General features: G+C 48.6%; 1 protein-coding gene across 1 annotated transcript; it reads right to left on the bottom strand.

The window, feature by feature from the left end:
- Positions 1-1,202: 1,202 nt before the first annotated feature.
- EXOSC1 (exosome component 1) lies at positions 1,203-25,791 on the bottom strand. Its single transcript, XM_089667444.1, is given in 9 exon segments — positions 1,203-3,131; positions 8,467-8,551; positions 11,691-11,741; positions 15,270-15,303; positions 16,754-16,842; positions 18,842-18,913; positions 22,301-22,392; positions 22,395-22,415; positions 25,749-25,791. Coding segments are annotated over 9 exon segments (579 nt in total). The 5' UTR covers positions 25,777-25,791; the 3' UTR covers positions 1,203-3,024.

The raw sequence follows: 25,791 nt of genomic DNA, 5'->3' as shown, positions 1-25,791 counted from the left end.
CCCCGGACCCCGCGCTCACTGTATCCGCTCTCCCCGGACCCCGCGTTCACACTATCCGCTCTCCCCGGACCCCGCGTTCACACTATCCGCTCTCCCCGGACCCCGCGTTCACACTATCCGCTCTCCCCGGACCCCGCGTTCACACTATCCGCTCTCCCCGGACCCCGCGCTCACTATATCCGCTCTCCCCGGACCCCGCATTCACTATATCCGCTCTCCCCGGACCCCGCATTCACTATATCCGCTCTCCCACAGTACACAGGACATGGAAAGGCAATTATTTTAGTAAATTTAAACTGCTAAATACCTTTTTTCATCAACAGTATAGAGCAGTCTTGAGACTTCTGTCAGTGTCCAGCAGAGCACTGGTTAAAGGTTGCAGGTGGCGTTTTCATTAACCCGATTGTCCTATAAAGCTGCAGGATCCCTGACCTCTGCCTGGACAATGCTGATTGGCCCTGTGCTGATCACATGCACCTTCCCAAGAAAATAAAAATTCTACTAATAGACGAACTGAGCATGTGCAGTTTGCCCCCAAGACTTTGTTCTATCAGCAGATGGATAGGAAACCTCGCTAGCAAAACACACCATACTGAGCATGTGCAGAGTGACGCCACACGATATGTCTTATCAGGAGATAAGAGGGGGACACTGGAAGAAGGGGAAGATCAGGGAAGACAGTATCAAACAGCCGTTTTACATAGCGGAGGATCAACCCCTTAGGTTCCACAGTGAGTATGAAGAGCATGCTTTACTGCATATATATAGGCTGATTTTACTGTTGTGGGTTTAGGAACACAAAAACAACATAAAACGATTGTAAGCTCCCAGGATCAGAGTCCTCCCATCCATCTTGTATTGAACTGTATTGTTGCTGTATTGTCTCCCGTTATATTGTAAAGCGCTGAGCAAACTGTTGGCGCCATAAATCCTGTATAATAATAATAACAATCATATTCTATTACAGGATACAATGTAACATGGTCATTATATTATATTAGATTGTAAGCTTCCAGGATCAGACCCTCCTATCCCTCTTGTATTGAACTGTATTGTTGCTGTATTGTCTCCCGTTATATTGTAAAGCGCTGAGCAAACTGTTGGCGCCATAAATCCTGTATAATAAAAAAAAAACAAAAAAAAAAAAAAAAAACAGCTCACTGATGTCAACCTTGCTGCAAATGACAGACCACCAAAAGGCATACAAATGCAATTCTCATTTATTACAGATTTAAAAAAAAGTAAATGAGAAAGCAAAATATGGAAGAGGATTTTTTTTTACAATTTTAAAAACACAGCAAACAAGACACATAACTTAAAAAAAAACAACAAAAAACTGGAGACCTAATTTGTCAACGATCTGTGCTATGTTATCCCACAACAACCACTCAGCGCGGGGTCACATACATGCGGGGCGGTACATCGCATGTGATTCGCACCGGAACCGCACCGCATTCCCTGCCAATCACATGCGACTTGTGTGCGGTGTGATCGGAGTCGTACATTTTGTATGGCTCTAATCGCACCGCACCAAAGACGCGCAGGACCCTTTTTTTTGGTCCGTACTAGAATTGGATCGCACGGGTATTCACACCTATGTGATCCGATTCTGCGCGTCGCACCGCGTTTTGCGGACTGCTTTCGGAGTGTTAACATACACACCCGCAGCGCTTCGCATGAACAGGGTTGCGATTCTGATGCAGTGCAGAATTCGCACTGAAAATTCCGCACCGCATCAGTGTGAACCCGGCTCATTGAAAAAAACAAAAAAAAAAAACAAAAAACAGAAGACAATAACTGACACATTGTTACGAGGCAGGGGTAGGCAACCTGCGGCTCTCCAGCTGTTGCAGGACTACAAGTTCCATCGTGCCTCTCCAAGTCACAGCTGTAACTGTCAGTTTTGTAATGTTGCAATGCCTCATGGGAAATGTAGTTCCACAACAGCTGGAGAGCCACAGGTTGCCTACCTGTTATGGGGCAACAGACCTTTTGACAAATATGGTGCATTTTACATCCAAAAACTACTAAAAATGACTTTTTTTTTTTTTGATGATCACCTGGCAACCCTTTCCATTTCCCAGACCATCGAACACCAAGATTCGCCTTCAGTCCCGGTCCACAAAGCCGTACTGATGATGACGCTTGCAGCTCCCAATGATCAGTTAATTCTACAATATTGACACACAAGGGAGATAAACCATCGATCCTGGCAGCGCACGTGCGTTCGTAGGCTTGCATGGACTGACGCCAGGAAAGGAAAATGACGGCATTTGATACAATTTTCCGTTTTATAGCAGCCAAGGAATAGGGAATTCGTTAAATTTAATGGTTTCCTTGAGAGGTTGATGATGAATTCCAGGCGATTCTGACAGCCGGCAGTGATGGTTTTAGCTGGAATTTGGCCTTACTCTAGGTTCACATCTGTGCAGGTGGTGCCGCTGTGGATCTGCATGAAAATCCGTGCAGCTGCACCAACAGTACAGAGAAACGCGGACCGGCAGGCGGGTGCCATTATAACTAATGGCATGCCGCCCACACTGGGAATCACAACCGTACTGGGAACAGAGGCTGCATTTTCCAACGAAGGGCAGGGACTTCTTCCCTGCGTGTCACGGGGCATCTGAGTGCAAAATGCATCGCACACGGCCACGTAGATGTGAACCGGGGGGGGGTTACAGCTGATACGGGATTTTCATCGGGAAATGTCCATGTTAACCTCGTAACACATATGTGCAGCAGCAAAGGAGGGTATACTTTAGATGTCCACACCCCACACATGTGCGTCCATGGGCAGCAGGGATTCATGCGGCAGGACCGACTGCCGATCATGTGACCACTGCCAGCATATCGCACTGGTCATGTGATCGACTGGTGTAAATACCCAGTTAAAGGGACGTTGGGGCTGTGCAGGAGGTGGGGGGCGGTAATAAAACTCAACTTCCTTCTTCATCTCTTCCATGTACAAACCACACAGTGGTAAAAGGTAAGATTCGGTAGGACAGGGCGAATGCGCTTTCCTTTTTAGGTCTGCAGAAACTCAGGCTGTACTCGCGCCACCTTCCGGGGTTCCTTGATGTGCGTTTTGGGGCACTGCATCTCACACCAGCTGATAGGCACCATGGTCGCCCCTGTGGAAGCAAACACACCAATCGTTAACCAATCACAACCACAGCAGGTCTGAAAGAGCATCTGTAACCGTCCTGCAAAGGCCGAGTTCCCATCCGCTGTTCATGAATCAAGCCCAATTCTCCCCCACCCGCCATTTTCCTTTGTCAGCCTCTAAAAAATAAAAAAAGGACACCTTCACCCACACACCTTCCTCACACCTCCATTTATAGATGTTCTGATGGGTTATTCTTGGGGTCTAAACCCCCTCTATGCACAACACTCCCATCCGTGGTCTTAGAAGCCTCAGAGGGATGGCCAACCACAGAGCACTTAGGCCAGCCATACATGGGACCCAAGAATAATCGGCCAATTTTCACTCTGTTAGTGGGGTCAACAATGGCACCGGCCAATTTTCACTCTGCTAGTGGGGTCAATGGCACCGGCCAATTTTCGCTCTGCTAGTGGGGTCAATGGCACCGGCCAATTTTCGCTCTGCTAGTGGGGTCAATGGCACCGGCCAATTTTCGCTCTGCTAGTGGGGTCAATGGCACCGGCCAATTTTCGCTCTGCTAGTGGGGTCAATGGCACCGGCCAATTTTCGCTCTGCTAGTGGGGTCAATGGCACCGGCCAATTTTCGCTCTGCTAGTGGGGTCAACAATGGCACCGGCCAATTTTCACTCTGCTAGTGGGGTCAATGGCACCGGCCAATTTTCGCTCTGCTAGTGGGGTCAATGGCACCGGCCAATTTTCGCTCTGCTAGTGGGGTCAATGGCACCGGCCAATTTTCGCTCTGCTAGTGGGGTCAACAATGGCACCGGCCAATTTTCGCTCTGCTAGTGGGGTCAACAATGGCACCGGCCAATTTTCGCTCTGCTAGTGGGGTCAACAATGGTACCGGCCAATTTTTGCTCTGCTAGTGGGGTCAATGGCGCCGGCCAATTTTCGCTCTGCTAGTGGGGTCAATGGCACCGGCCAATTTTCGTGGTCCCCCCCTCCCCGGGCATGTTGGAAAACTGGTGAAAAATAACTGATTTTCGACTCCATGATGGTCAAATCGTACGATTGTTTTTTTCGAAAAGAATATGCGCCATGAGCCGTGACCTGGAAGGAACAGAAGTTTCACCTGTTATATGGGGTGAACTTTATGACTCAGTCGGCCGATTTTTTAAATCAATGATGGCGCCATCGGATTACCGAGCGAACGACGTTTCCGATTTTCAGATGAAAAATAGTTTGGAATTCGAACCATGTATGGCCTGCATTAGGTGTGGTGGCAACGTAGGTGTGGGGCGTCAACACCCACATGCTGCATATATGCGGCCTACCAACCAAATCCTTCTCTTCCTTCCTCCCAACACCTTCTGCTCTCGAAGTTCCCTTGTCATCTCCACCCCCCATGCTCGCCTGCAAAACTTCTCCTGAGCCTCTCCCATCCAATGGAATTCCCTACCCCAATCTGTCCAACTCTGTCCACTTTTAGGTGATCCCTGAAAACTTCTCTTCAAAAGAAGCCCATCTTGCCTTCACCTAACTGTACATGTATTTTCGCCATCAGCCCACCCCCCACAGTTATAACCTTTAGTATCACTTGACCCCCCCCTTTAAATTGTAAGCTCTAACAAGCAGGGCCCTCGGACTCCTCCTGTATTGAAGAACATACAATACAGCAAATCCAAAAATGAAAATAAAAAGACAAAAAACGGAGCTGAGGCTGTGCCGCTTCAAGGATTAAATTGTTGTTAAAACGGAATAAACCGCAACTGCTTGCCCGCCGTCCTATAGAAGAACTACTGCTACAGGGCTGCGCACACTCACGCATATACACATGTGGTTTGCATTTCCAAGTAGAGGGTGCATGCTCGCTGCCCTACCGCGCCATCATTGGCGGCTACGGATGTCAATCACTGGGTCCCGGCCGGAGATTCCCCACCAGCCCCCGACGATCACCATGTAAAGCAGACAGGGGAGAGACCTGTGTGTTAACAATACAGATGTCTCCCCTGTCAGCAAGGACATGCTGCTGTGCATCTCTCTGCACAGCATGTCTCCCTAGTAAAAAAAACTCCCAGCACACAGTTAACCCTTTGATCGCCCCTCATGTTAACCCCTTCCTGCCCAGGGCCATTAGTAGTGTGAGTGCTTTTTATTACCACTGTATTGGTGTCACTGGAGAGGTCAATGACACCAAATCAGTCCCCCCCCCCAGTGTTAGAATGCCCGCCTCAGTCCCGCTACAAGTCACTGATCGCAGGCATTACTACTAAAAATAGAAAAAAAAAAATCCCATCATCATCATCCATTTGTAAACGCTATAACTTTCACGTAAACCAATTAATTTACACGTATTGGGATTTTTTTTAGCGAAGACGTGGAGCAGAATACATTTATGATGACATTAGATTTTTTTTTACATTTTTTTTTTACTGGACATGTTTAATAGCAAAAAGTCAAAAATATTGTTTTTTTTTCCTCAAAATTGTTGGTCTTTTTTTTTATCTAGCGCAAAAAAAAAAAAACCAAAAAAAAAAAAAAAAACCGCACAGGAGATCAAATATCACCCAAAGAAAGCTCAAGTTGTGGGAAAAAAAAGGACGTAAATTTAATTTGGGTGCGGCGTTGCATGACCGTGCAATTGTCAGTTACAATAACGCAGCGCTGTAACACTAAAAATGGCCTGGTCAGGAAGGGAGGGAAATCCTCTGGAGGGAGAGGGTTAAGGGCAGTGCAGGGGCGGGTGGCCGTTTATAAATGGCCTAACTGCTCCCTGCTTGTGCGCGCTCCCTGGGAGCACGCAGCACCACGACCCGATGCCTGCTGTGTCCTCCAGACACAGAATACCGATCATCGTATGGGACCTCTGTGTGAGGTCCCGATCATGTGATCACTGATTGGCCAATCAGTGATCACATGAAGAGTGGTAAGCAAGATGTCACTTCTGACGACATTGCTTACTACGTGTGAAATCTGTGAATGATCACAGAGATCACATGGTACAGGGCCATTCACAACAGCCTTGTATCATGTGACAAGCTGTGACCAATCACAGCTCTCACAGTATTTCTCAACGGCTGCAGGAATGCAGCCAGAGAGAAGGAGAAATTATTGCTTTTACAGCCTTTATGGGAGTAAAAGCAATCCGTGTAAAAGAGAAAAAAAAAAAAAATCTTCATCACCCCCCACAAGTAGTACAGTGTCACCATGGTAACACTGCACTGCTAGGGTGACAGTATATAAAAAAACAAATTATTAAAAGAAAATAAAAAAAGTACACTTTTTTTTAGAAAGATTATAACTTTTGGTTATAAACTAATTTGTGTTTCTTTTTTTACTAAAAAGAGAACGGAATACATTTTGGCCAAGATTTATGATAAAAAACTATTTACAGTTGCAAGAAAGTATGTGAACCCCTTGGGATTACATGGCGTTTTGCATGAATTGGGCATAAAATGTGCTCTGAACGTCATCTAAGTCACAACAATAGAAGAACACAGTCTGCTGAACATAATACTACACAAACATTAGATGTTGCCATGGTTTAATTGCACATAACATGTAAACATTCACAGTGCAGGGAGGAAAAAGTATGTGAACCTTTGGACTTAATAACTGGTTGACCCTCCTTTGGCAGCAATAACCTCAACCAAACGTTTCCTGTAGTTGCAGATCAGACCTGCACAACGATCTGGAGTCATTCTGGACCACTCCTCTTCACAAAACTGTTTCAGTGTAGCAATATTCTTGGGATGTCTGGTGTGAATCGCTCTCTCAAGGTCATTCCACAGCATTTCAATCGGGTTGAGGTCAGGACTGGGCCACTCCAGAAGGCGTATTCTGTGCTGTTGCAGCCATTGTTTTGTTGAATTACTTGTATGCTTTGGGTCATCATTGTCCTGTTGCATCACCCATCCTCTGCGGAGCTTCAGTTGGCGGACAGATGGTCGTACGTTTTCCTGCAAAATGTCTTGATAAACTCTGGAATTCATTTTCCCATCAATGACAACAATCCGTCCAGGCCCTGAGGCAGCAAAGCAGCCCCAAACCATGATGCTCCCTCCGCCATGTTTCACAGTGGGGATGAGGTTTTGATGTTGGTGTGCTGGGCCTTTTTTTCTCCACACATAGTGTTGTGTGTTCTTCCCAAACAACTCAATCTTGGTTTCATCTGTCCACAGTATATTCTGCCAGTAGTGCTGTGGAACATCCAGGTGCTCGTCTGCAAACTTCAAACGTGCTGCAATCTTCTTTTTGGACAGCAATGGCTTCCTCCGTGGTGTCCTCCCATGTACTCCATTCTTGTTTAATGTTCTCCTTATTGTAGATGTGTCACCAAAAATGTTAGCATGTGCCAGAGATTTCTGTAGGTCTTTAGCTGACACTCTTTGATTCTTCTTTACCTCATGCAGCATTCTGCGCTGGGCTCTTGCAGTCATTTTTACAGGACGACCGCGCCTAGGGAGAGTAGCAACAGTGCTAAACTTTCTCCATTTGTAGACAGTCTGTCTTACCGTGGACACATGAACATCAAGGCTCAAGGAGATACTTTTGTAACCCTTTCCAGCTTCATGCAAGTCAACAATTCTTGATGGTAGGTCTTCTGAGAGCTCTTTTCTGCGAGGCATGGTTCACATCAGACAGTGCTTTTTGAAACCAGTAAACCCAAAACAGGTGTCAGCAACACATCCAATATCATCACACTGATTGGAGTCAAGGTTGGCTCACTCCTGGCTCCAATTAGCTCTGGGAGAAGTCATTAAGCTAGGGCCTCACATACTTTTTCCTCCCTGCACTGTGAATGTTTACATGTTATGTGCAATTAAACCATGGCAACATCTAATGTTTGTGTAGTATTATGTTCAGCAGACTGTGTTCTTCTATTGTTGTGACTTAGATGACGTTCAGAGCACATTTTATGCCCAATTCATGCAAAACTCCACGTAATCCCAAGGGGTTCACATACTTTTTCTTGCAACTGTATTTGCAAAATTTTATAAGAAAAACACTTTTTTTTTTAATTTTTGGACTTTTTCATTTATATAGCAAAAAAAAAAAATCCCAGTGGTGAATAAATACCACCGGAATGCAGTTTTATCTGTCTAAAAAAAGATGCTAAAAATTTCATATGGGTACAGTGTTGCACGACCGCGCAATTGTCAAAGTGAGTGTCCAGGGGTGGAGTGTCCAGACTGGAAATGGTGAAAAAAAGCAAAACAGCCCAGAGACATGTTCAGAGACATGTTTCGGGCATATTTCATGCTGTATGCACAGAAAAGGTTTACATGTACATAGCATGCAGCACCCCATTGGAGCCGCCCCCCTCCGGGCAGAAGACAGATCACACACGTGACAACACATACCTGCTTCGCTGTGTGCGACTACTACTCCGAGCTCATTTTCTGCTGTGCTGAGCAGGTAATTGGACTGAACATCTCCCAGGGATATCTAGACAGGACATCAAGGAGCATTTTCAAGATAAATGAGCAATTCACCGATCTCTCCATTCAATCCTGCGGATCAGCTCCCCAAAAGGTGCCAATCCTTATGCAGGAGCTGGGCACAAAGCATTAAAGCGGAACTTCCCTTTTAAGTGGAGCTCAGCTTTAAATTTTCCTAGCAGACAGGCTTTTATTTTTTCTAAAGAGGCCTACTGCATGTTCTCCCTGTGCCTGCGTTGGTTTCCTCCGGGTACTCCGGTTTCCTCCCACAGTCCAAAGACATGCTGGTAGGTTTATTGGCTCCTAAATTGTCCCTAGTATGTATGAATGTGAGTTAGGGACCTTCGATCGTGCGCCCCTTGAGGGCGAGGGACCTTCGATCGTGCGCCCCTTGAGGGACCTTCGATCGTGCGCCCCTTGAGGGCGAGGGACCTTCGATCGTGCGCCCCTTGAGGGCGAGGGACCTTCGATCGTGCGCCCCTTGAGGGCGAGGGACCTTCGATCGTGCGCCCCTTGAGGGCGAGGGACCTTCGATCGTGCGCCCCTTGAGGGCGAGGGACCTTCGATCGTGCGCCCCTTGTGGGCGAGGGACCTTCGATCGTGCGCCCCTTGTGGGCGAGGGACCTTCGATCGTACGCCCCTTGAGGGCCAGGGACCTTCGATTGTGCGCCCCTTGAGGGCCAGGGACCTTAGATCGTACGCCCCTTGAGGGCGAGAGACCTTAGATCGTACGCCCCTTGAGGGCGAGGGACCTTCGATCGTGAGCCCCTTGAGGGCGAGGGACCTTCGATCGTGAGCCCCTTGAGGGCAAGGGACCTTCGATCGTGAGCCCCTTGAGGGCCAGGGACCTTCGATCGTACGCCCCTTGAGGGCCAGGGACCTTCGATCGTGCGCCCCTTGAGGGCCAGGGACCTTCGATCGTGCGCCCCTTGAGGGCCAGGGACCTTAGATCGTACGCCCCTTGAGGGCCAGGGACCTTAGATCGTACGCCCCTTGAGGGTTAGGAACTGATGTGAATGTACAATATATGTAAAGCGCTGCGTAAATTGATGGCAAAATTAAAGCACCTGAAATAAATAAGTAAATTCTGAATCTCTTCTGCAATCAAAGCTTCTTACCTGCTAGGAAACTTCTTTAGAACGCACACTGAGCTGCACAGCCACAGCTCAGTGTATTTCTGGCATGCATTGGTGGCTGGGATGAACTCCCAAAAGGGGGGCGGGAGGGGAATTACCTTACCCCAGGTTGGGCCAATCAATATGGCTAAAGATGCAGAACCCAGACATAGGCCAGGCCAAAAAAAGATGGCGCCTGCAAGGGCTGGAACCCGCAGGTGTTGCATTGCTGAAAGCGGTATAATGGACTTTAGCAATACTTTTAATGGTTGAACTGGATGGACTTTTGTCTTTTTTCAGCCAGACTATGTAACCACGGGCTTGCTTACAACTAACAGCAAGGACTGCTGACCCTCTGAAAAGCAATCCATGCATGTATCACTTTTTAGAGGCGTTTGATAGACGGTGGCAATATGTTTAACCCCTAAACGCCGCACTACTGCTCCTCAACAACGTGCACATAGTTGCAGCAAGGCGGCATTCACACGAATGGGTCACCTTCGGCTTTAGTGTCTTCCAAACTCACGAGGGGGTGCAGCTTCTGCTGCAAAGCATCACAGTCCCGGCATGTTTAACCCCAAGATTTTAACCCTTCTCTAGCATATGGTGGGTGTGCGTAAATATTTTACACACATTTAAAAAAAAAAAAAAAAAAAAAAGAAAAAAACGCAGCCCATCACAACGCACAGTATCCGCCATGTGTTGCACTTTACAGAGAGCTGGGGTGCCGGTCACCATGACGCACCACATGTAGAGCAGGTGCTACGCCTTACGGCAATGTGCGTTAACCTATGAGTTTTAAAGCGCGTTGCCAGCGCACATGTGTACACGGGGGGCCCTCAATGTAGCAGAACGAGGTTGTTACATGCATTGATTTCCTCCTCTAACCCTTTTGCTGCCAGAATATTTTGTGCATTTTTACAGTTACATTGGTCCAGCTTGGACCAACTATCTCTCTCTCATACCTGTGGGATTCCTCTAGATCAGTGGTTCTCAACCTTCCTAATGCCGCGACCCTTTAATACAGTTCCTCATGTTGTGGTGACCCCCAACCATAAAATTCTTTACCCAGTAATTATAATTCATGTGTCGTTTTACCTTCAACACTGCTGCTTTCAACACAGTAGCTGCTTTCTACACAGTAGCTGCTTTCTACACAGTAGCTGCTTTCTACACATCGGAAATATGTGTTTTCCGATGGTCTTAAGTGACCCCTGTGAAAGGGTCGTTTGACCCCCAAAGGGGTCGCGACCCACAGGTTGAGAACCACTGCTCTAGAAGCTGGAAATCACTGTAGTAGACACCGCTACTACAGTGATCTCCACTAGCTTCCAATCCCAAGGTTAGCAGCTGCCTTGCTGCATTGTGAACACAGGAGGTGGGCAGCTCAGCATGGTCGCCATTCAGAGAATGGTTTGCATTTTCTGAATGAATGCAAAGTGTTCTCTGATTGGACGGGGTGAAGAGTGACATCAACACCTAGCTTCCCCACCTTGTACAATCAGCAGGGCCGGTGCTTCCACTAGGCAAAGTAGACGGTTGCCTAGGGGCGCCTAGACGCAGCACAGGCCGGCACCCTTTCCATGTGGGATGCTGCCACGTCATGAATGAGCCTCCAGCTAAGGGGAGAGGTGGCAGAGAAGAGCAGAATACAGAGGACTAATGAGGTTGCACTGATGAGGTGGCACGGATAGGCGGCACTGATGAGGTGGCACGGATAGGCGGCACTGATGAGGCGGCACGGATGAGGTGGCCATTTACTTTGTGATCTGCAGTGGACATGGCTGATCACGTGGTAAAAGGCCGCTGTGATTGGCCTTTTACCACATCATGTGATCAGCTACGTCCCTAGTACACAGTGATCACTGACAGCGCTGGGTGCGTCCCGCCATGACGCCCTCCCAGAACTGGACAACAGTGCTGTAGCCGTCATTCAGGCCCTATAAAAGCGTACAGATCTCTTCGGTGATGAAGTCGTATAGCTCCCTGGAAATGTATTCATTTATATCCCTCCTATAAATAAAAGGATACAACTTTTCCCATGACGATATCTCCTGGCCGAAAACTTTTGTACACTTCAACCTGAGGAAACATTGAAACCGTTAATTTCAAACAGTACGCAAAAAAATTAAAATTTAAAGTCAGACTCCGTGTTTTTTGTGGAAGTCAGACGTCACAATTATGTGACAGCTCAGGGGTGAAGATAACATAACGGAGTGTTCAGAGATCCCATCACGAGTAACCACTACGCTACACTGCTGCCCAGAAGTGTGAGTTCATACATAATCTGCATGGAGTTTGCATGTTCTCCCTGTGCCTGCAAGGATTTCTTCCAGGTAATCCAATTTCCTCCCATGCTCCACAGACATGCTGGTAGATTAAAGGGTCAGTTGACCTTTAAAGGATAAGGGACATCTGTAGACAAAATGTGCAGCTACACACACACACACACACACATATATACACAGTCAGGTCCATAAATATTGGGACATGGACACAATTCTAACATTTTTGGCTCTATACACCACCACAATGGATTTGAAATGAAACAAACAAGATGTGCTTTATCTGCAGACTGTCAGCTTTAATTTGAGGGTATTTACATCCAAATCAGGTGAACGGTGTAGGAATTACAACAGTTTGCATATGTGCCTCCCACTTGTTAAGGGACCAAAAGTAATGGGACAGAATAATCATCATAAATCAAACTTTCACTTTTTAATACTTGGTTGCAAATCCTTTGCAGTCAATGACAGCCTGAAGTGTGGAACGCATAGACATCACCAGACGCTGGGTGTCATCCCTGGTGATGCTCTGCCAGGCCTTTACTGCAACTGTCTTCAGTTCCTGCTTGTTCTTGGGGCATTTTCCCTTCAGTTTTGTCTTCAGCAAGTGAAATGCTCCATCGGATACAGGTCAGGTGATGGACTTGGCCATTGCAGAACATTCCACTTCTTTGGTTGCTTTTGCAGTCTGCTTTGGGTCATTGTCCATCTGCACTGTGAAGCGTCCAATGAGTTGTGAAGCATTTGGCTGAATATGAGCCGATAATATTCCCGAAACACTTCACAATTCATCCGGCTGCTTCTGTCAGCCGTCACATCATCAATAAATACAAGAGAAGCAGTTCCATTGGCAGCCATACATGCCCACGCCATGACACTACCACCACCATGATCACTGATGAGGTGGTATGCTGAGGACCATGAGCAGTTCCTTCTCCATCCTCTTCTCTTCCCATCACTCTGGTACAAGTTGATGTCGGTCTCATCTGTCCATAGGATGTTGTTCCAGAACTGTGAAGGCTTTTTTACATGTCGTTTGGCAAACTCTAATCTGGCCTTCCTGTGTTTGAGGCTCACCAATGGTTTCCATCTTGTGGTGAACCCTCTGTATTCACTCTGGTGAAGTCTTCTCTTGATTGGTGACTTTGACACACATACACCTACCTCCTGGAGGGTGTTCTTGATCCGGCCAACTGTTGTGAAGGGTGTTTTCTTCACCAGGGAAAGAATTCTTCGCTCATCCACCACAGTTGTTTTCCGTGGTCTTCCGGGTCTTTTGGTGTTGCTGAGCTCACCGGTGCGTTCCTTCTTTTTAAGAATGTTCCAAACAGTTGTTTTGGCCACCCCTAATGTTTTTGCTATCTCTCTGATGGGTTTGTTTTGTTTTTTCAGCCTAATGATGGCTTCACCGATAGTCACAGCTCTTTGGATCTCATCTTGAGAGTTGACAGCAACAGATTCCAAATGCAAATAGCACACTTGAAATGAACTCTGGACCTTTTCTCTGCTCATTGTAATTGGGATAATGAGGGAATAACACACACCTGGCCATGGAACAGCTGAGAAGCCAATTGTCCCATTACTTTTGGTCCCTTAACAAGTGGGAGGCACATATGCAAACTGTTGTAATTCCTACACCGTTCACCTGATTTGGATGTAAATACCGTCAAATTAAAGCTGACAGTCTGCAGTGAAAGCACATCTTGTTTGTTTCATTTCAATTCCATTGTGGTGGTGTATAGAGCCAAAAATGTTAGAATTGTGTCCATGTCCCAATATTTATGGACCTGACTGTATATATACACACACACACACACTGTGAAACATGGTGGTGGCAGCATCATGTGGTGGGGATGCTTTTCTTCAGCAGGGACAGGGAAGCTGGTCAGAGTTGATGGGAAGATGGATGGAGCCAAATACAGGGCAATCTTAGAAGAAAACCTGTTGGAGTCTGCAGAAGACTTAAAGGTTCCCCTTCCTGCAGGACAACGACCCGAAACATCCAGCCAGAGCTACAATGGAATGGTTCCGATCCAAGCATCTTCATGTGTTAGAATGGCCCAGTCACAGTCCAGACCCAAATCCAATGGAGAATCTGTGGCCAGACCTGAAAATTGCTGTTCCCAGACGCCCTCCATCCAATCTGACAGCTTGAGGGATTCTGCAAAGAAGAACGGGCAGAAATGTCCCTCTCTAGATGTGCAAAGAGACATCCCCAAAAAGACTTGCAGCTGGAATTGCAGCCAAAGGGGGCCCTACAAAGTATTGACTCCGGGGGGGGCCGAATACAAATGCCGCCACACTTTCCATGGATTTATTGGTCACAAATGCTGAAAACCATTTCTCATTTTCCTTCCACTTCACAATTATGTGCCACTTTGTGTCGGCCCATCACATCCAATCCCGATAAATACATTGTAACATGACAACATGGGGGACATTTCAGGGGGAGGGGGAATACATTGTAACATGACAACATGGGGGACATTTCAGGGGGAGGGGGAATACATTGTAACATGACAACATGGGGGACATTTAAGGGGGGGAGGGGGAATACATTGTAACATGACAACATGGGGGACATTTAAGGGGGGGAGGGGGAATACATTGTAACATGACAACATGGGGGACATTTCAGGGGGAGGGGAATACATTGTAACATGACAACACTGGGGACATTTCAGGGGGAGGGGAATACATTGTAACATGACAACATGGGGGACATTTCAGGGGGAGGGGAATACATTGTAACATGACAACACGGGGGACATTTCAGGGGGAGGGGAATACATTGTAACATGACAACACGGGGGACATTTCAGGGGGAGGGGAATACATTGTAACATGACAACACGGGGGGCACTTCAGGGGGAGGGGAATACATTGTAACATGACAACATGGGGGGCACTTCAGGGGGAGGGGAATACATTGTAAAATGACAACACGGGGGGCACTTCAGGGGGAGGGGAATACATTGTAACATGACAACACGGGGGGCACTTCAGGGGGAGGGGAATACATTGTAACATGACAACATGGGGGGCATTCAAGGGGGGGGAGGGGAATACATTGTAACATGACAACATGGGGGGCATTCAAGGGGGGGGGAGGGGGAATACATTGTAACATGACAACATGGGGGACATTTCAGGGGTGTGAAGACTTTTTCAAGGCGCTGTACATATAAATAAGGGACCATAGATTGTAAGCAACGTGAGAACAAGGACTGATGTGAATGTAAAGTATGTAAAGTGTAAATTGTCGGCACCAAACAATGAATACAGGACGCTTTCAATGCATTTGAGAGGTGCAGACAGCCGTTACCTTGTCTTTCTCCGTTGCTCGGATGTCTTCCTTCCTACAAATAGAAAAAAAAGTCAACGTATTGAAATTTTAATATATGATTTCCTTAATAAAACGGCAAATAAAAACAAATTATAAACATAAAAAATCTTCATAAGTATTTTGTACATCAGAACTAGCACAGAATCTGTCGTTCGTATCTCCCTCTTGTAACCCCCTGTATAGCAGCTCCCAGGAAAGGAGCCAATCAGATGCCACTTCCTTGCATAGTGCTGACTGATTGCACGAGTATAGCTCCTCCTCCAATGTCCTGGATCAGGATCCAAGAATTAAAAGAGGATCTTCGGCCGCCTCATCACCCCCCCTTTAGATACTCAACCAACAAACCTACCGATCCAGAGTCGTCCCGCTGAGATCCTCCTGTATTCTGCCACCTCTCAGTCCCGTGCCGCCATGTTTAATGGGAAATCATCAAGAGGCCTGCCGGTTCCTGGTTCAGCTAGTGCGCCTGATGATGTGGTGCAAGGCACACCCCCCCCCCCCCCCCCGAATGAAGCAATATTCCTCCTGGTATATGTGATGAGCGAGGGAGGACCTCACATGGCATTCAGCTAGGCCAGGGGTAGGCAACCTGAGAGCCGCAGGACTATAAGTTCCATCATGCCTCTGCAAGTCATAGCTGTAACTGTCAGTTTTGTTCTCTTTGCAATGCCTCATGGGAAATGTAGTTCCACAACAGCTAGAGAGCCGCAGGTTGCCTACCCCTGAGCTAGGCAAATGACGGGAAAAGGGGGAGGAGAGGAGGGAAGTCTCTGGTGAAATTCCACTTTCACTTCCTGTAATCTGCACTCCAGGACCCGGCTATGTTGCCGAGATAATGATGGTTGACAAATCCTTTGAAAGGTAAAATGATTTCCATGTTTGTCTGGTGTTTAGTTTTAACTAAAGCATGGAAAAAAAAGGTAAATTTCATGGTGACACTGTACTTACTTGTGGGGGTGATTTTTCTTTTTTTTTTACACGGATTGCTTTTACACCGATAAAGGCTGTAAAAGCAATAGTTTCTCCTCTCTGGCTGCATTCTTGCAGCCATTGAGAAATACTGTGGGAGCCGATTGGTCACAGCTTGTCACATGGTACAAGGCTGTTGTGAATAGCCCTGTACCACGTGACCTCTTATCATTCACAGATTTCTCACGTAGTAAGCAATGATGTCAGAAGTGACATCTTGCTGACTACTCTGCATGTGATCACTGATTGGCCAATCAGTGATCACATGATCGGGACCTCGCACAGAGGTCCCGTACAGCGATCGGGGGACACAGTGAGCACTGGATCGCTGTGCGCTCCCAGGGAGTGCGCACAAGCAGGGGTCGGGGAGGACGTTTATAAACTGCCACCCGCCCCTGCACTGCCACCGTTCGGCTGTTTATATACAACGGTTGGACGGGAGGTGGTTAAAAAGAGAAAAAAAAAAAAAACCCAAAAAACCCATACTGCCTTACCTGATTGTACCTCTGAAGGTGTTTTTGAGAGCTCTGTTAGCAATAAACATGATCTGAACTTTAGCAAATCTTTGGTGTATGCTCATCACCTAGGTATGAGAAAAAAAACAACACTTTAGAACCCTTGTCAATTTTTATGCGTTCTGCATTGGGGTTTTTTTTGGCCAACTTGTTGCTGGGCAGACTAAAAATGCAAAACGCATCCACCCTAAACTGGCTCCTCCATGTCTTTATGGACCTTGCTTTGTGCACTGGTGGGCAGTCATGTTGGAACAGGAAGGGGCCATCCCCAAACTCCTCCCACAAAGATGGGAGCATGAAATTGTCCAAAATGTCACCTTAAGAGTTCCCTTCACTGGAACTAGGGGGCCAAGCCCAACCCCTGAAAAACAACCCCACACCATAATCCCCCCTCCACAAAACTTTACATTTCGCACAATGCAGTCAGGAAAGTACCTTTCTCCTGGCCACCACCAAACCCAGACACGCCCATCGGATTGCCAGACAGAGAAGCATGATTGGTCACTCCAGAGAACACGCCTTCACTGCTCTAGAGTCCAGTGGCGGCGTGCTTTACACCACGGCATCCGACGCTTTGCATTGCACTTGGTGATGGAAGGCTTGGATGCAGCTGCTCGGCCATGGAAACCCATTCCATGAAGCTCTCTACGCACTGTTGTTGGGCTCATCTGAAGGCCACACCTTGGCCACACCATGGAGGGGACTGGGACACCTGAATCCCATGATGGGGAGGGGACTGGGACACCTGAATCCCATGATGGGGAGGGGACTGGGACACCTGAATCCCATGATGGGGAGGGGACTGGGACACCTGAATCCCATGATGGGGAGGGGACTGGGACACCTGAATCCCATGATGGGGAGGGGACTGGGACACCTGAATCCCATGATGGGGAGGGGACTGGGACACCTGAATCCCATGGATGGGGAGGGGACTGGGACACCTGAATCCCATGATGGGGAGGGGACTGGGACACCTGAATCCCATGATGGGGAGGGGACTGGGACACCTGAATCCCATGATGGGGAGGGGACTGGGACACCTGAATCCCATGATGGGGAGGGGACTGGGACACCTGAATCCCATGATGGGGAGGGGACTGGGACACCTGAATCCCATGATGGGGAGGGGACTGGGACACCTGAATCCCATGATGGGGAGGGGACTGGGACACCTGAATCCCATGATGGGGAGGGGACTGGGACACCTGAATCCCATGATGGGGAGGGGACTGGGACACCTGAATCCCATGATGGGGAGGGGATTGGGACACCTGAATCCCATGATGGGGAGGGGATTGGGACACCTGAATCCCATGATGGGGAGGGGATTGGGACACCTGAATCCCATGATGGGGAGGGGATTGGGACACCTGAATCCCATGATGGGGAGGGGATTGGGACACCTGAATCCCATGATGGGGAGGGGATTGGGACACCTGAATCCCATGATGGGGAGGGGATTGGGACACCTGAATCCCATGATGGGGAGGGGATTGGGACACCTGAATCCCATGATGGGGAGGGGATTGGGACACCTGAATCCCATGATGGGGAGGGGATTGGGACACCTGAATCCCATGATGGGGAGGGGATTGGGACACCTGAATCCCATGATGGGGAGGGGATTGGGACACCTGAATCCCATGATGGGGAGGGGATTGGGACACCTGAATCCCATGATGGGGAGGGGATTGGGACACCTGAATCCCATGATGGGGAGGGGATTGGGACACCTGAATCCCATGATGGGGAGGGGATTGGGACACCTGAATCCCATGATGGGGAGGGGATTGGGACACCTGAATCCCATGATGGGGAGGGGACTGGGACACCTGAATCACATGATTGGGAGGGGATTGGGACACCTGAATCACATGATTGGGAGGGGATTGGGACACCTGAATCACATGATTGGGTGGGCGGGGACAATACTTTGGGCAATATAGCGTATGTACGTAATGCACACTACTTCCGAGATTCCACATGGACAACATGAACAATTCTGTATCCAAAATATACAAGGTGCCTGTTAATACAGGACCACTGGTTGGTACAAGTCCTTACCTTACATGTGACGATGGCGCCAATTTCTGGTAGAAGAAGGGAATCCGTGTCCCTCACCACAGATAACATAGGCTGCAGATGAATAATACAGAAAGAATTTAAGCGGTTTTTGCACCTTTTTTATTTTTTGCACACATTTAGAAAATTATTTCTAGCCTGAAGATGACACAAAACCTCAAACCATGATATATTTTCTGAAAGCGAACACCCTAGACCAGGGGTGGGCAACTGTGGCCCTCCAGCTGTTGGTGAACTACAAGTCCCATCATGCCTCTGCCTTTGGGAGTCATGCTTGTAACTGTCATTTTTGCAATGCCTCATGGGACTTGTAGTTCTGCAACAGCAGGAGGGCCACAGCTGCCCACCCCTGCCCTAGAGAATAATTTTTTATGTCACCGGATATTACCGCAAAGGTCTAGGAAATGCAAAGTTTCGGTAAAAATCACACTAAAGTGAATTTTAGGGCAAAGAAATGCAATAAATGACCCACATTTTTGGTAAAAATATAAAAGACGAGGTTGTGCCGGGTAGATAGATACCCAACGTGTCAAACCTTAAATTTGCATGTGCCTGTGAAATGGCGGCAAACTTCAGTACCCGATATTTTCTTTGGGCAACGATTCAAAAGCCCCTATAGGTCATCGGTTTAGTTTTACAGAGGAAGTCTGGTGCTGGAATCATCGCTCTGACTCCGGTGTGCGCCGCGATATGCAACGTGTATCGCAATCGACGGTTTCACATATAGATGCCCCAATGTGTGTGTTTATGTTTGTACTTCTGCATATGTGGGGGTGGGGGGGTCTCAAATCTTTTTGAGTGGGGTGGGGTAGGAGGGACGTTATGGGCTTGGGTGTAACTTTTTCTGCAATAAAAAAAAAACAAACAAAAAAAAAAAGTTTCTTAACTTTTTTTTTTGTTAACCACTTGAGCACCTGAGGATTTACCCCCCTTAATGACCAGGCCTTTTTTTTGCTGTTTGGGGTTAATTGGGGATCAAGGGGTTAAATGGGATTACTGGTGTACTAGCGGGCAAACTGGCGCTATCTGGGAGGGGTGCTAACACTATCGGAAGTCGCCAGCGACACTGATACAGTGATCAGTAAAAATCGGTTCAGTGACACTGGTGACAGGGCAGTGAAGGGGTTAACTGGGGGGGGGGGGGGAGATTAAGGGGTTAAATGGGATTACTGGTGTACTAGCGGGCAATCTGGCGCTATCTGGGAGGGGCGCTAACACTATCGGAAGTCGCCAGCGACACTGATACAGTGATCAGTAAAAATTGGTTCACTGATCAGTGACACTGGTGACAGGGCAGTGAAGGGGTTAACGGGGGGGGGGGAGATTAAGTGGTTAAATGGGATTACTGGGGTACTGGTGGGCAATCTGCCGCTATCTGGGAGGGGCGCTAACTCTATCGGAAGTCGCCAGAGACACTGATACAGCGATCAGTAAAAATCGCTTCACTGATCAGTTACACTGGTGACAGGGCAGTGAAGGGGTTAACGGGAGGGGGGGGGGGGGGGGGCGATCAAGGGGTTAAATGTGTCCTTTAGAGTGTTCTAACTGTCAGTGTGCTGTTTTACTCACGTTTAAATGTTTCTTCTTCTCTGTCTGGAACGGAATGTGTCCAGGCAGAGAAGAATGACATCATATCCTGTCCTGTGTAAATGTCAACACAGGACAGGATAGGACAGGGACCGATCATCTGATTTCAGCCAGAAATCACTGGCTGAAATCTAATGATTGATCCCTCCTGGATCGAATGGTGTCACCCGCGGGTCGGCGGGAGCGCGCGCGCCCCCTACCTGAAATTTGCGCTCCACTGCGCCCTGCACACGTATATATACAGTGGCAGGGCGGCAAGTGGTTAATCACAAAGTCTCTATGTGATGATTTTTTAGGTGACAGGTTCCTCTTTATTGGGACATGAGGTGTCACGGGTACCGGGGGCTGTGGAAGTTTGCCTGTCAGTTTTATATACAATCTCAGTGACTGCAGCCACTGGTTTGTGTATAACCCCCTCACCCCCGCTCTGAGGTCCCATATGACGTACAGACCAGGCGGCAAAAGGGATAAGAGGGGAAACAAAGATCTGAATAGTGAACCAATGGGGTTGATTTACTAAATACAAATAGACTGTCCACTTTGCAAGTGCAGTTGCTCCAGAGCTCGACGCCAACAGTACGAAAATATGCGACCTATCAGCGGCTGGGCCGTGATGTCGAGCGGGCGCATATTTGCGTACCGTTTGTAAACAAACGTGTGTGCCGAGTGCGCTCCCCTTTTTGATTTGATCACCTGTGTGTTTTTTATTTTTTGTGCTATTAACAAAAAAAGAATGACAATTTTGAGAAAAAATGAATACATTTTGGACTTTTTGCTATAAAAAACGTCCAGTAAAACATTTAAAAAAAAAAAAGGGGTTAACATCTGGGGTGATCAAAGAGTTAACTGTGTGCTTTTCACTGTACGCATGCTGCTCTGCAGAGCCATACAAAGCAGTGGGCTGGAGCTGACGGGAGAGATCTGTGTTGTTTACATACAGACCTCTCCCTGATCAGTGATCGCGGGGGGGCGGCGGGGAATCCCCAGCCGGAATCGGTGATTGACAATGGAGGCCGCCAATGGCGGTGCGGGCAGGGAGTGCGCCCCCTACCTGAAAATGCAAAAATCACATTGTGTGTATATGTGTGTGTGTGTGTACACACACGTGTGATTTTGCGCAGCCCTGCATCAGTATTTCTGCTATAGGGTGGCGGGAAAGCGCTGAAGACGGGGTAGATCAATCACAGAGCCAACATGACAGGCTGAAGGTCCGCTCGCTTCACAATGAATACTCAAATCACATGCAAGGAAAATGGAAAACAGCAATTTTGCTTGCACATGATTGGACGATGGAAGCCAGCAGTGTTTCCATTCCTATGCCCCGACTTGTTTCCAAGACATGGGCTACAACAAAATGGCTGCCGAGTTGCCTCCTTTGAAACAGTTAAAGATGTCATCGCATCAAACAAGGAGCTTTGGTGGCCATTTTGTTGTAGCCCATGTTCTCCAACTAAGTCAGGGCATAGTTATATAAACACTGGGGGCCATATGACCCTGGCTTCACAGGTGACTGGAAAGCAGTAGGTATACCTTAGATTGTACGTTCCTCGGGGGCGGAGCTGATGTGAATGTACAATATATATGTAAAGCGCTACGTAAATTGACGGCGCTATATAAGTACCTGAAATAAATAAGGGAAGGCATTGGCATGAATTACAAAATATTTTGTACAAATGCAAGAGACACCGGGGGCCCTTCTGTCTGCATTGACCAGGTTAGGGTAAACATTGGAGCTCAGCGATTGTGTGCAAATTTCGGTAAGTCATGGAAAACGAGACTTCACTTCCCCCCCCCCCCCCCACGTGGCCACAGCAAAATCCAATGGAATTGGTTGCATAGGAAAAGCAAACTTACCGTATCGTTGTCAAACGACTTGAGGATGTAGCCGGCGAGGGAGGCAAAGATGTAGCCGTGCTTGCAGTACGTCCCGTGTCCCGGAGTGCAATCTCCAGACTGCAGAGCCTCTCACCTACAGAGAGAAGACACGCGTGTTAGGGTGCGCGTTCTGGACGATTTCTTTTTCTGCGCTCCGCCCACACGGCCGCAACACGTTTACCAGACGGCGACTACAAATCCCACCTGCCGCTGTAGGGGCTTATAGAGCGGGCTGGTGATCTCTCCACCCTCCCCGCCCTTCTCCACATGGACCTGAGGCTGGGGGGTGTAAATGCTGATAGAGCCCAGATACACCGATCGCGGTTCAGATATTCTGCAGGCCTCGAAGAAATGCACATATTCATCTATTGTAGTAAATGTGCCAACATTTAAATCATTTTGTCAAAAAGGTGGACTGTGCCTTTAACCACCTCCCTTCAGGCCCATGTACATAAACGGCCGGACGGTGGCACTGCAGGGGCGGGTGGCTGTTCATAAACGTCCTCCCTGCCCGATTGTGCGCGCTCCCTGGAAGCGCGCAGCACCGTGATCCGGTGCCCGCTGTGTCCTCCAGACACAGTGGACCACCAATCGTCGTACGGGACCTCTGTGCGAGGTCCCGATCATGTGATCACTGATTGGCCAATCAGTGATCACATGCAGAGTGGTAAGCAAGATGTCACTTCTGACATCATTGCTTACTACGTGTGATATCTGTGAATGATCACAGAGATCACATGGTACAGGGCCATTCACAACAGCCTTGTACCATGTGACAAGCTGTGACTAATCATAGCTCTCACAGTATTCCTCAATGACTGCAGGAATGCAGCCAGAGAGAAGGAGAAATGATTTCCTCTTACAGCCTTTATGGGTGTAAAAGCAATCAGTGTAAAAAAAAAAATCTTCATCACCCCCCACAAGTAGTAGTGTCACCATGGTGACACACCGCTAGGGTGACAGTATGTAAAAAAAAATATATATATATATATAAAAAAAATAAATAAAAAAAATGTTATAAACTAATTTGGGTTATTTTCTTTTTTTTACTAAAAAGATAACGGAATAAATTTTGGCCAAGATTTATGATGAAATATTATTAGAAAAACTCGTTCAAAAATTTTTGGACTTTTTCATTTACATAGCAAAAAAATTAACAAATCCCAGCGGTGAATAAATACCACCAAAATAAAGCTTTATCTGTCTCAAAAAAATGCTAAAAAATTCATCTGGGTACAGTGTTGCATGACCGCGCAATTGTCATTCAAAGTGTGATAGAGCTGAAAGCTGAAAATGGGCCTGGACTGGAAGGGGGGGGGGGGGGGGAGGCGTCCGGACCGGAAGGGGGGGGGAAGCGTCCGGACCGGAAGGGGGGGGGGAGCGTCCGCACCGGAAGGGGGGGGGGGGAGCGTCCGCACCGGAAGGGGGGGGGGGGAGCGTCCGCACCGGAAGGGGGGGGGGGGGAGCGTCCGCACCGGAAGGGGGGGGGGGAGCGTCCGGACCGGAAGGGGGGGGGGGGGGAGCGTCCGGACCGGAAGGGGGGGGGGGGAGCGTCCGGACCGGAAGGGGGGGGGGAGCGTCCGGACCGGAAGGGGGGGGGGGGGAAGCGTCCGGACCGGAAGGGGGGGGGGAAGCGTCCGGACCGGAAGGGGGGGGGGAAGCGTCCGGACCGGAAGGGGGGGGGAAGCGTCCGGACCGGAAGGGGGGGGGGGAAGCGTCCGGACCGGAAGGGGGGGGGGGGGAAGCGTCCGGACCGGAAGGGGGGGGGGGGGGGAAGCGTCCGGACCGGAAGGGGGGGGGGGGAAGCGTCCGGACCGGAGGGGGGGGGGGGAGAAGCGTCCGGACCGGAAGTGGTTAACCCTTTACAGACCTGACAGCATGGGGGGAGGGGGGGGGGTTTACACACAATCTGGATTGTGTCTGAGCCCGGGGTCACATACATGTTGTGCGGTACATCGCATGCGATTCACACAGGAACCGCATCACATTCCCTGCACTTCACATGTGATGTGTGTGCGGTGTGGTGGGAGTCGTACATTATGTATGGCTGTAATCACACCAAATACACGCAGGACCCTTTTTTTGGGTCGGCACTAGAATCGGATGGCACGGGTATTCACACCTCTGTGATCCGATTCTGCACATCGCACCGCGTTTTGTGGACCGATTTTGGGGTGTCATTAACATACACACCCGCAGAGGTTCGCATGAACGGGGAGCGATTCTGATGTGGTGAGGAATTCGCACAGAAAACGCTGAGAATTCCGCACCCCATCAGTGTGAACCCGGGATCAAAATGAACAGGCAGATTCAGTGGTTAGTTACCCCCTTTATGGGGGTGTTGGGTGGTACGTGCCCCATACCATTGGTGGCCAGTCCGCTCTTTAACCCCTTAATGACCGGGGTCCAATCAAATCTTAACACCTGAAACCAGTTGTAGAACCGTGACATGCGTTAGTAAACACTGCGCATATCTTTGTCACGGCTTAGTGTATCCAGGCGGGTTATACCGCTTTTTTTCAGGGGAAAAAAAAAAAATGATATATATATATATACACACACATATAATTTGTTGCAGATTACCAACACTTGGATGTGGCGGCTGTATTAGTTTTCTTTTCCCTTTATTTTTCACTGGTGATCCTGTCGGTAATACACTTCCTGTTGTAGGTGACAACAATCCTGTCCTGAGTCTTTGGCCAGCAGTGTTGTCACCCTGAGACTACAGAAACCTCTCATTCCCAGCTCTATCCTATATGGGGGAGGTGCTCTGTAGTCCACAGAAGATGGCAGGGGAGGAGAGAACATTGACGGATAGATTTGTACAGGAAGTGACAAGGACACCGGAGTTCTGGCAGGATCAACAGGGGATTTCTCTGTGCTGGCAGAAACTGTACCAATGTCATGATTTGTAGGAGACAACGGATGAGAATGGGGTTCATGAGTGGGAGGTACACCCCAACAATCATACAGGGGACCCCACACCAAGAACCAATTCCGAGCACCTCATCCCCCCACCAAGACCCGTTTTCAGGGACCCCCTTTCCCCCCCAAATCTACTTTTAGGGACCCCCCCTCTTCCAAAGACCCGTTTCCAGGGACCCCCCTCCCCCACACCAAGTCCCATTTCCAGGGACCCCCCTCCCCCACACCAAGACCCATTTCCAGGGACCCCCTCCCTCACACCAAGACCCATTTCCAGGGACCCCCCTCTCCCACACCAAGTCCCATTTCCAGGGACCCCCTCCCTCACACCAAGACCCATTTCCAGGGACCCCCCTCTCCCACACCAAGACCCATTTCCAGGGACCCCCCTCTCCCACACCAAGACCCATTTCCAGGGACCCCCACACCAAGTCCCATTTCCAGGGACCAAGACCCATTTCCAGGGAACCCCCTCCCCTCACTCGCCGCGTCCGTCACTCACCGGGAACACACCACTTCACCGGAGCCATCACTACCACGTGACA

The sequence above is a fragment of the Staurois parvus genome, unplaced genomic scaffold, assembly GCF_062004578.1.
Source record: "Staurois parvus isolate SC_StPar_1 unplaced genomic scaffold, SC_StPar_1.0 ptg003258l, whole genome shotgun sequence".
Lineage (NCBI taxonomy): Eukaryota > Metazoa > Chordata > Amphibia > Anura > Ranidae > Staurois > Staurois parvus.
The sequence above is the reverse complement of the archived record's forward strand: the minus strand, read 5'-3'. Positions and strand labels throughout refer to the sequence as shown.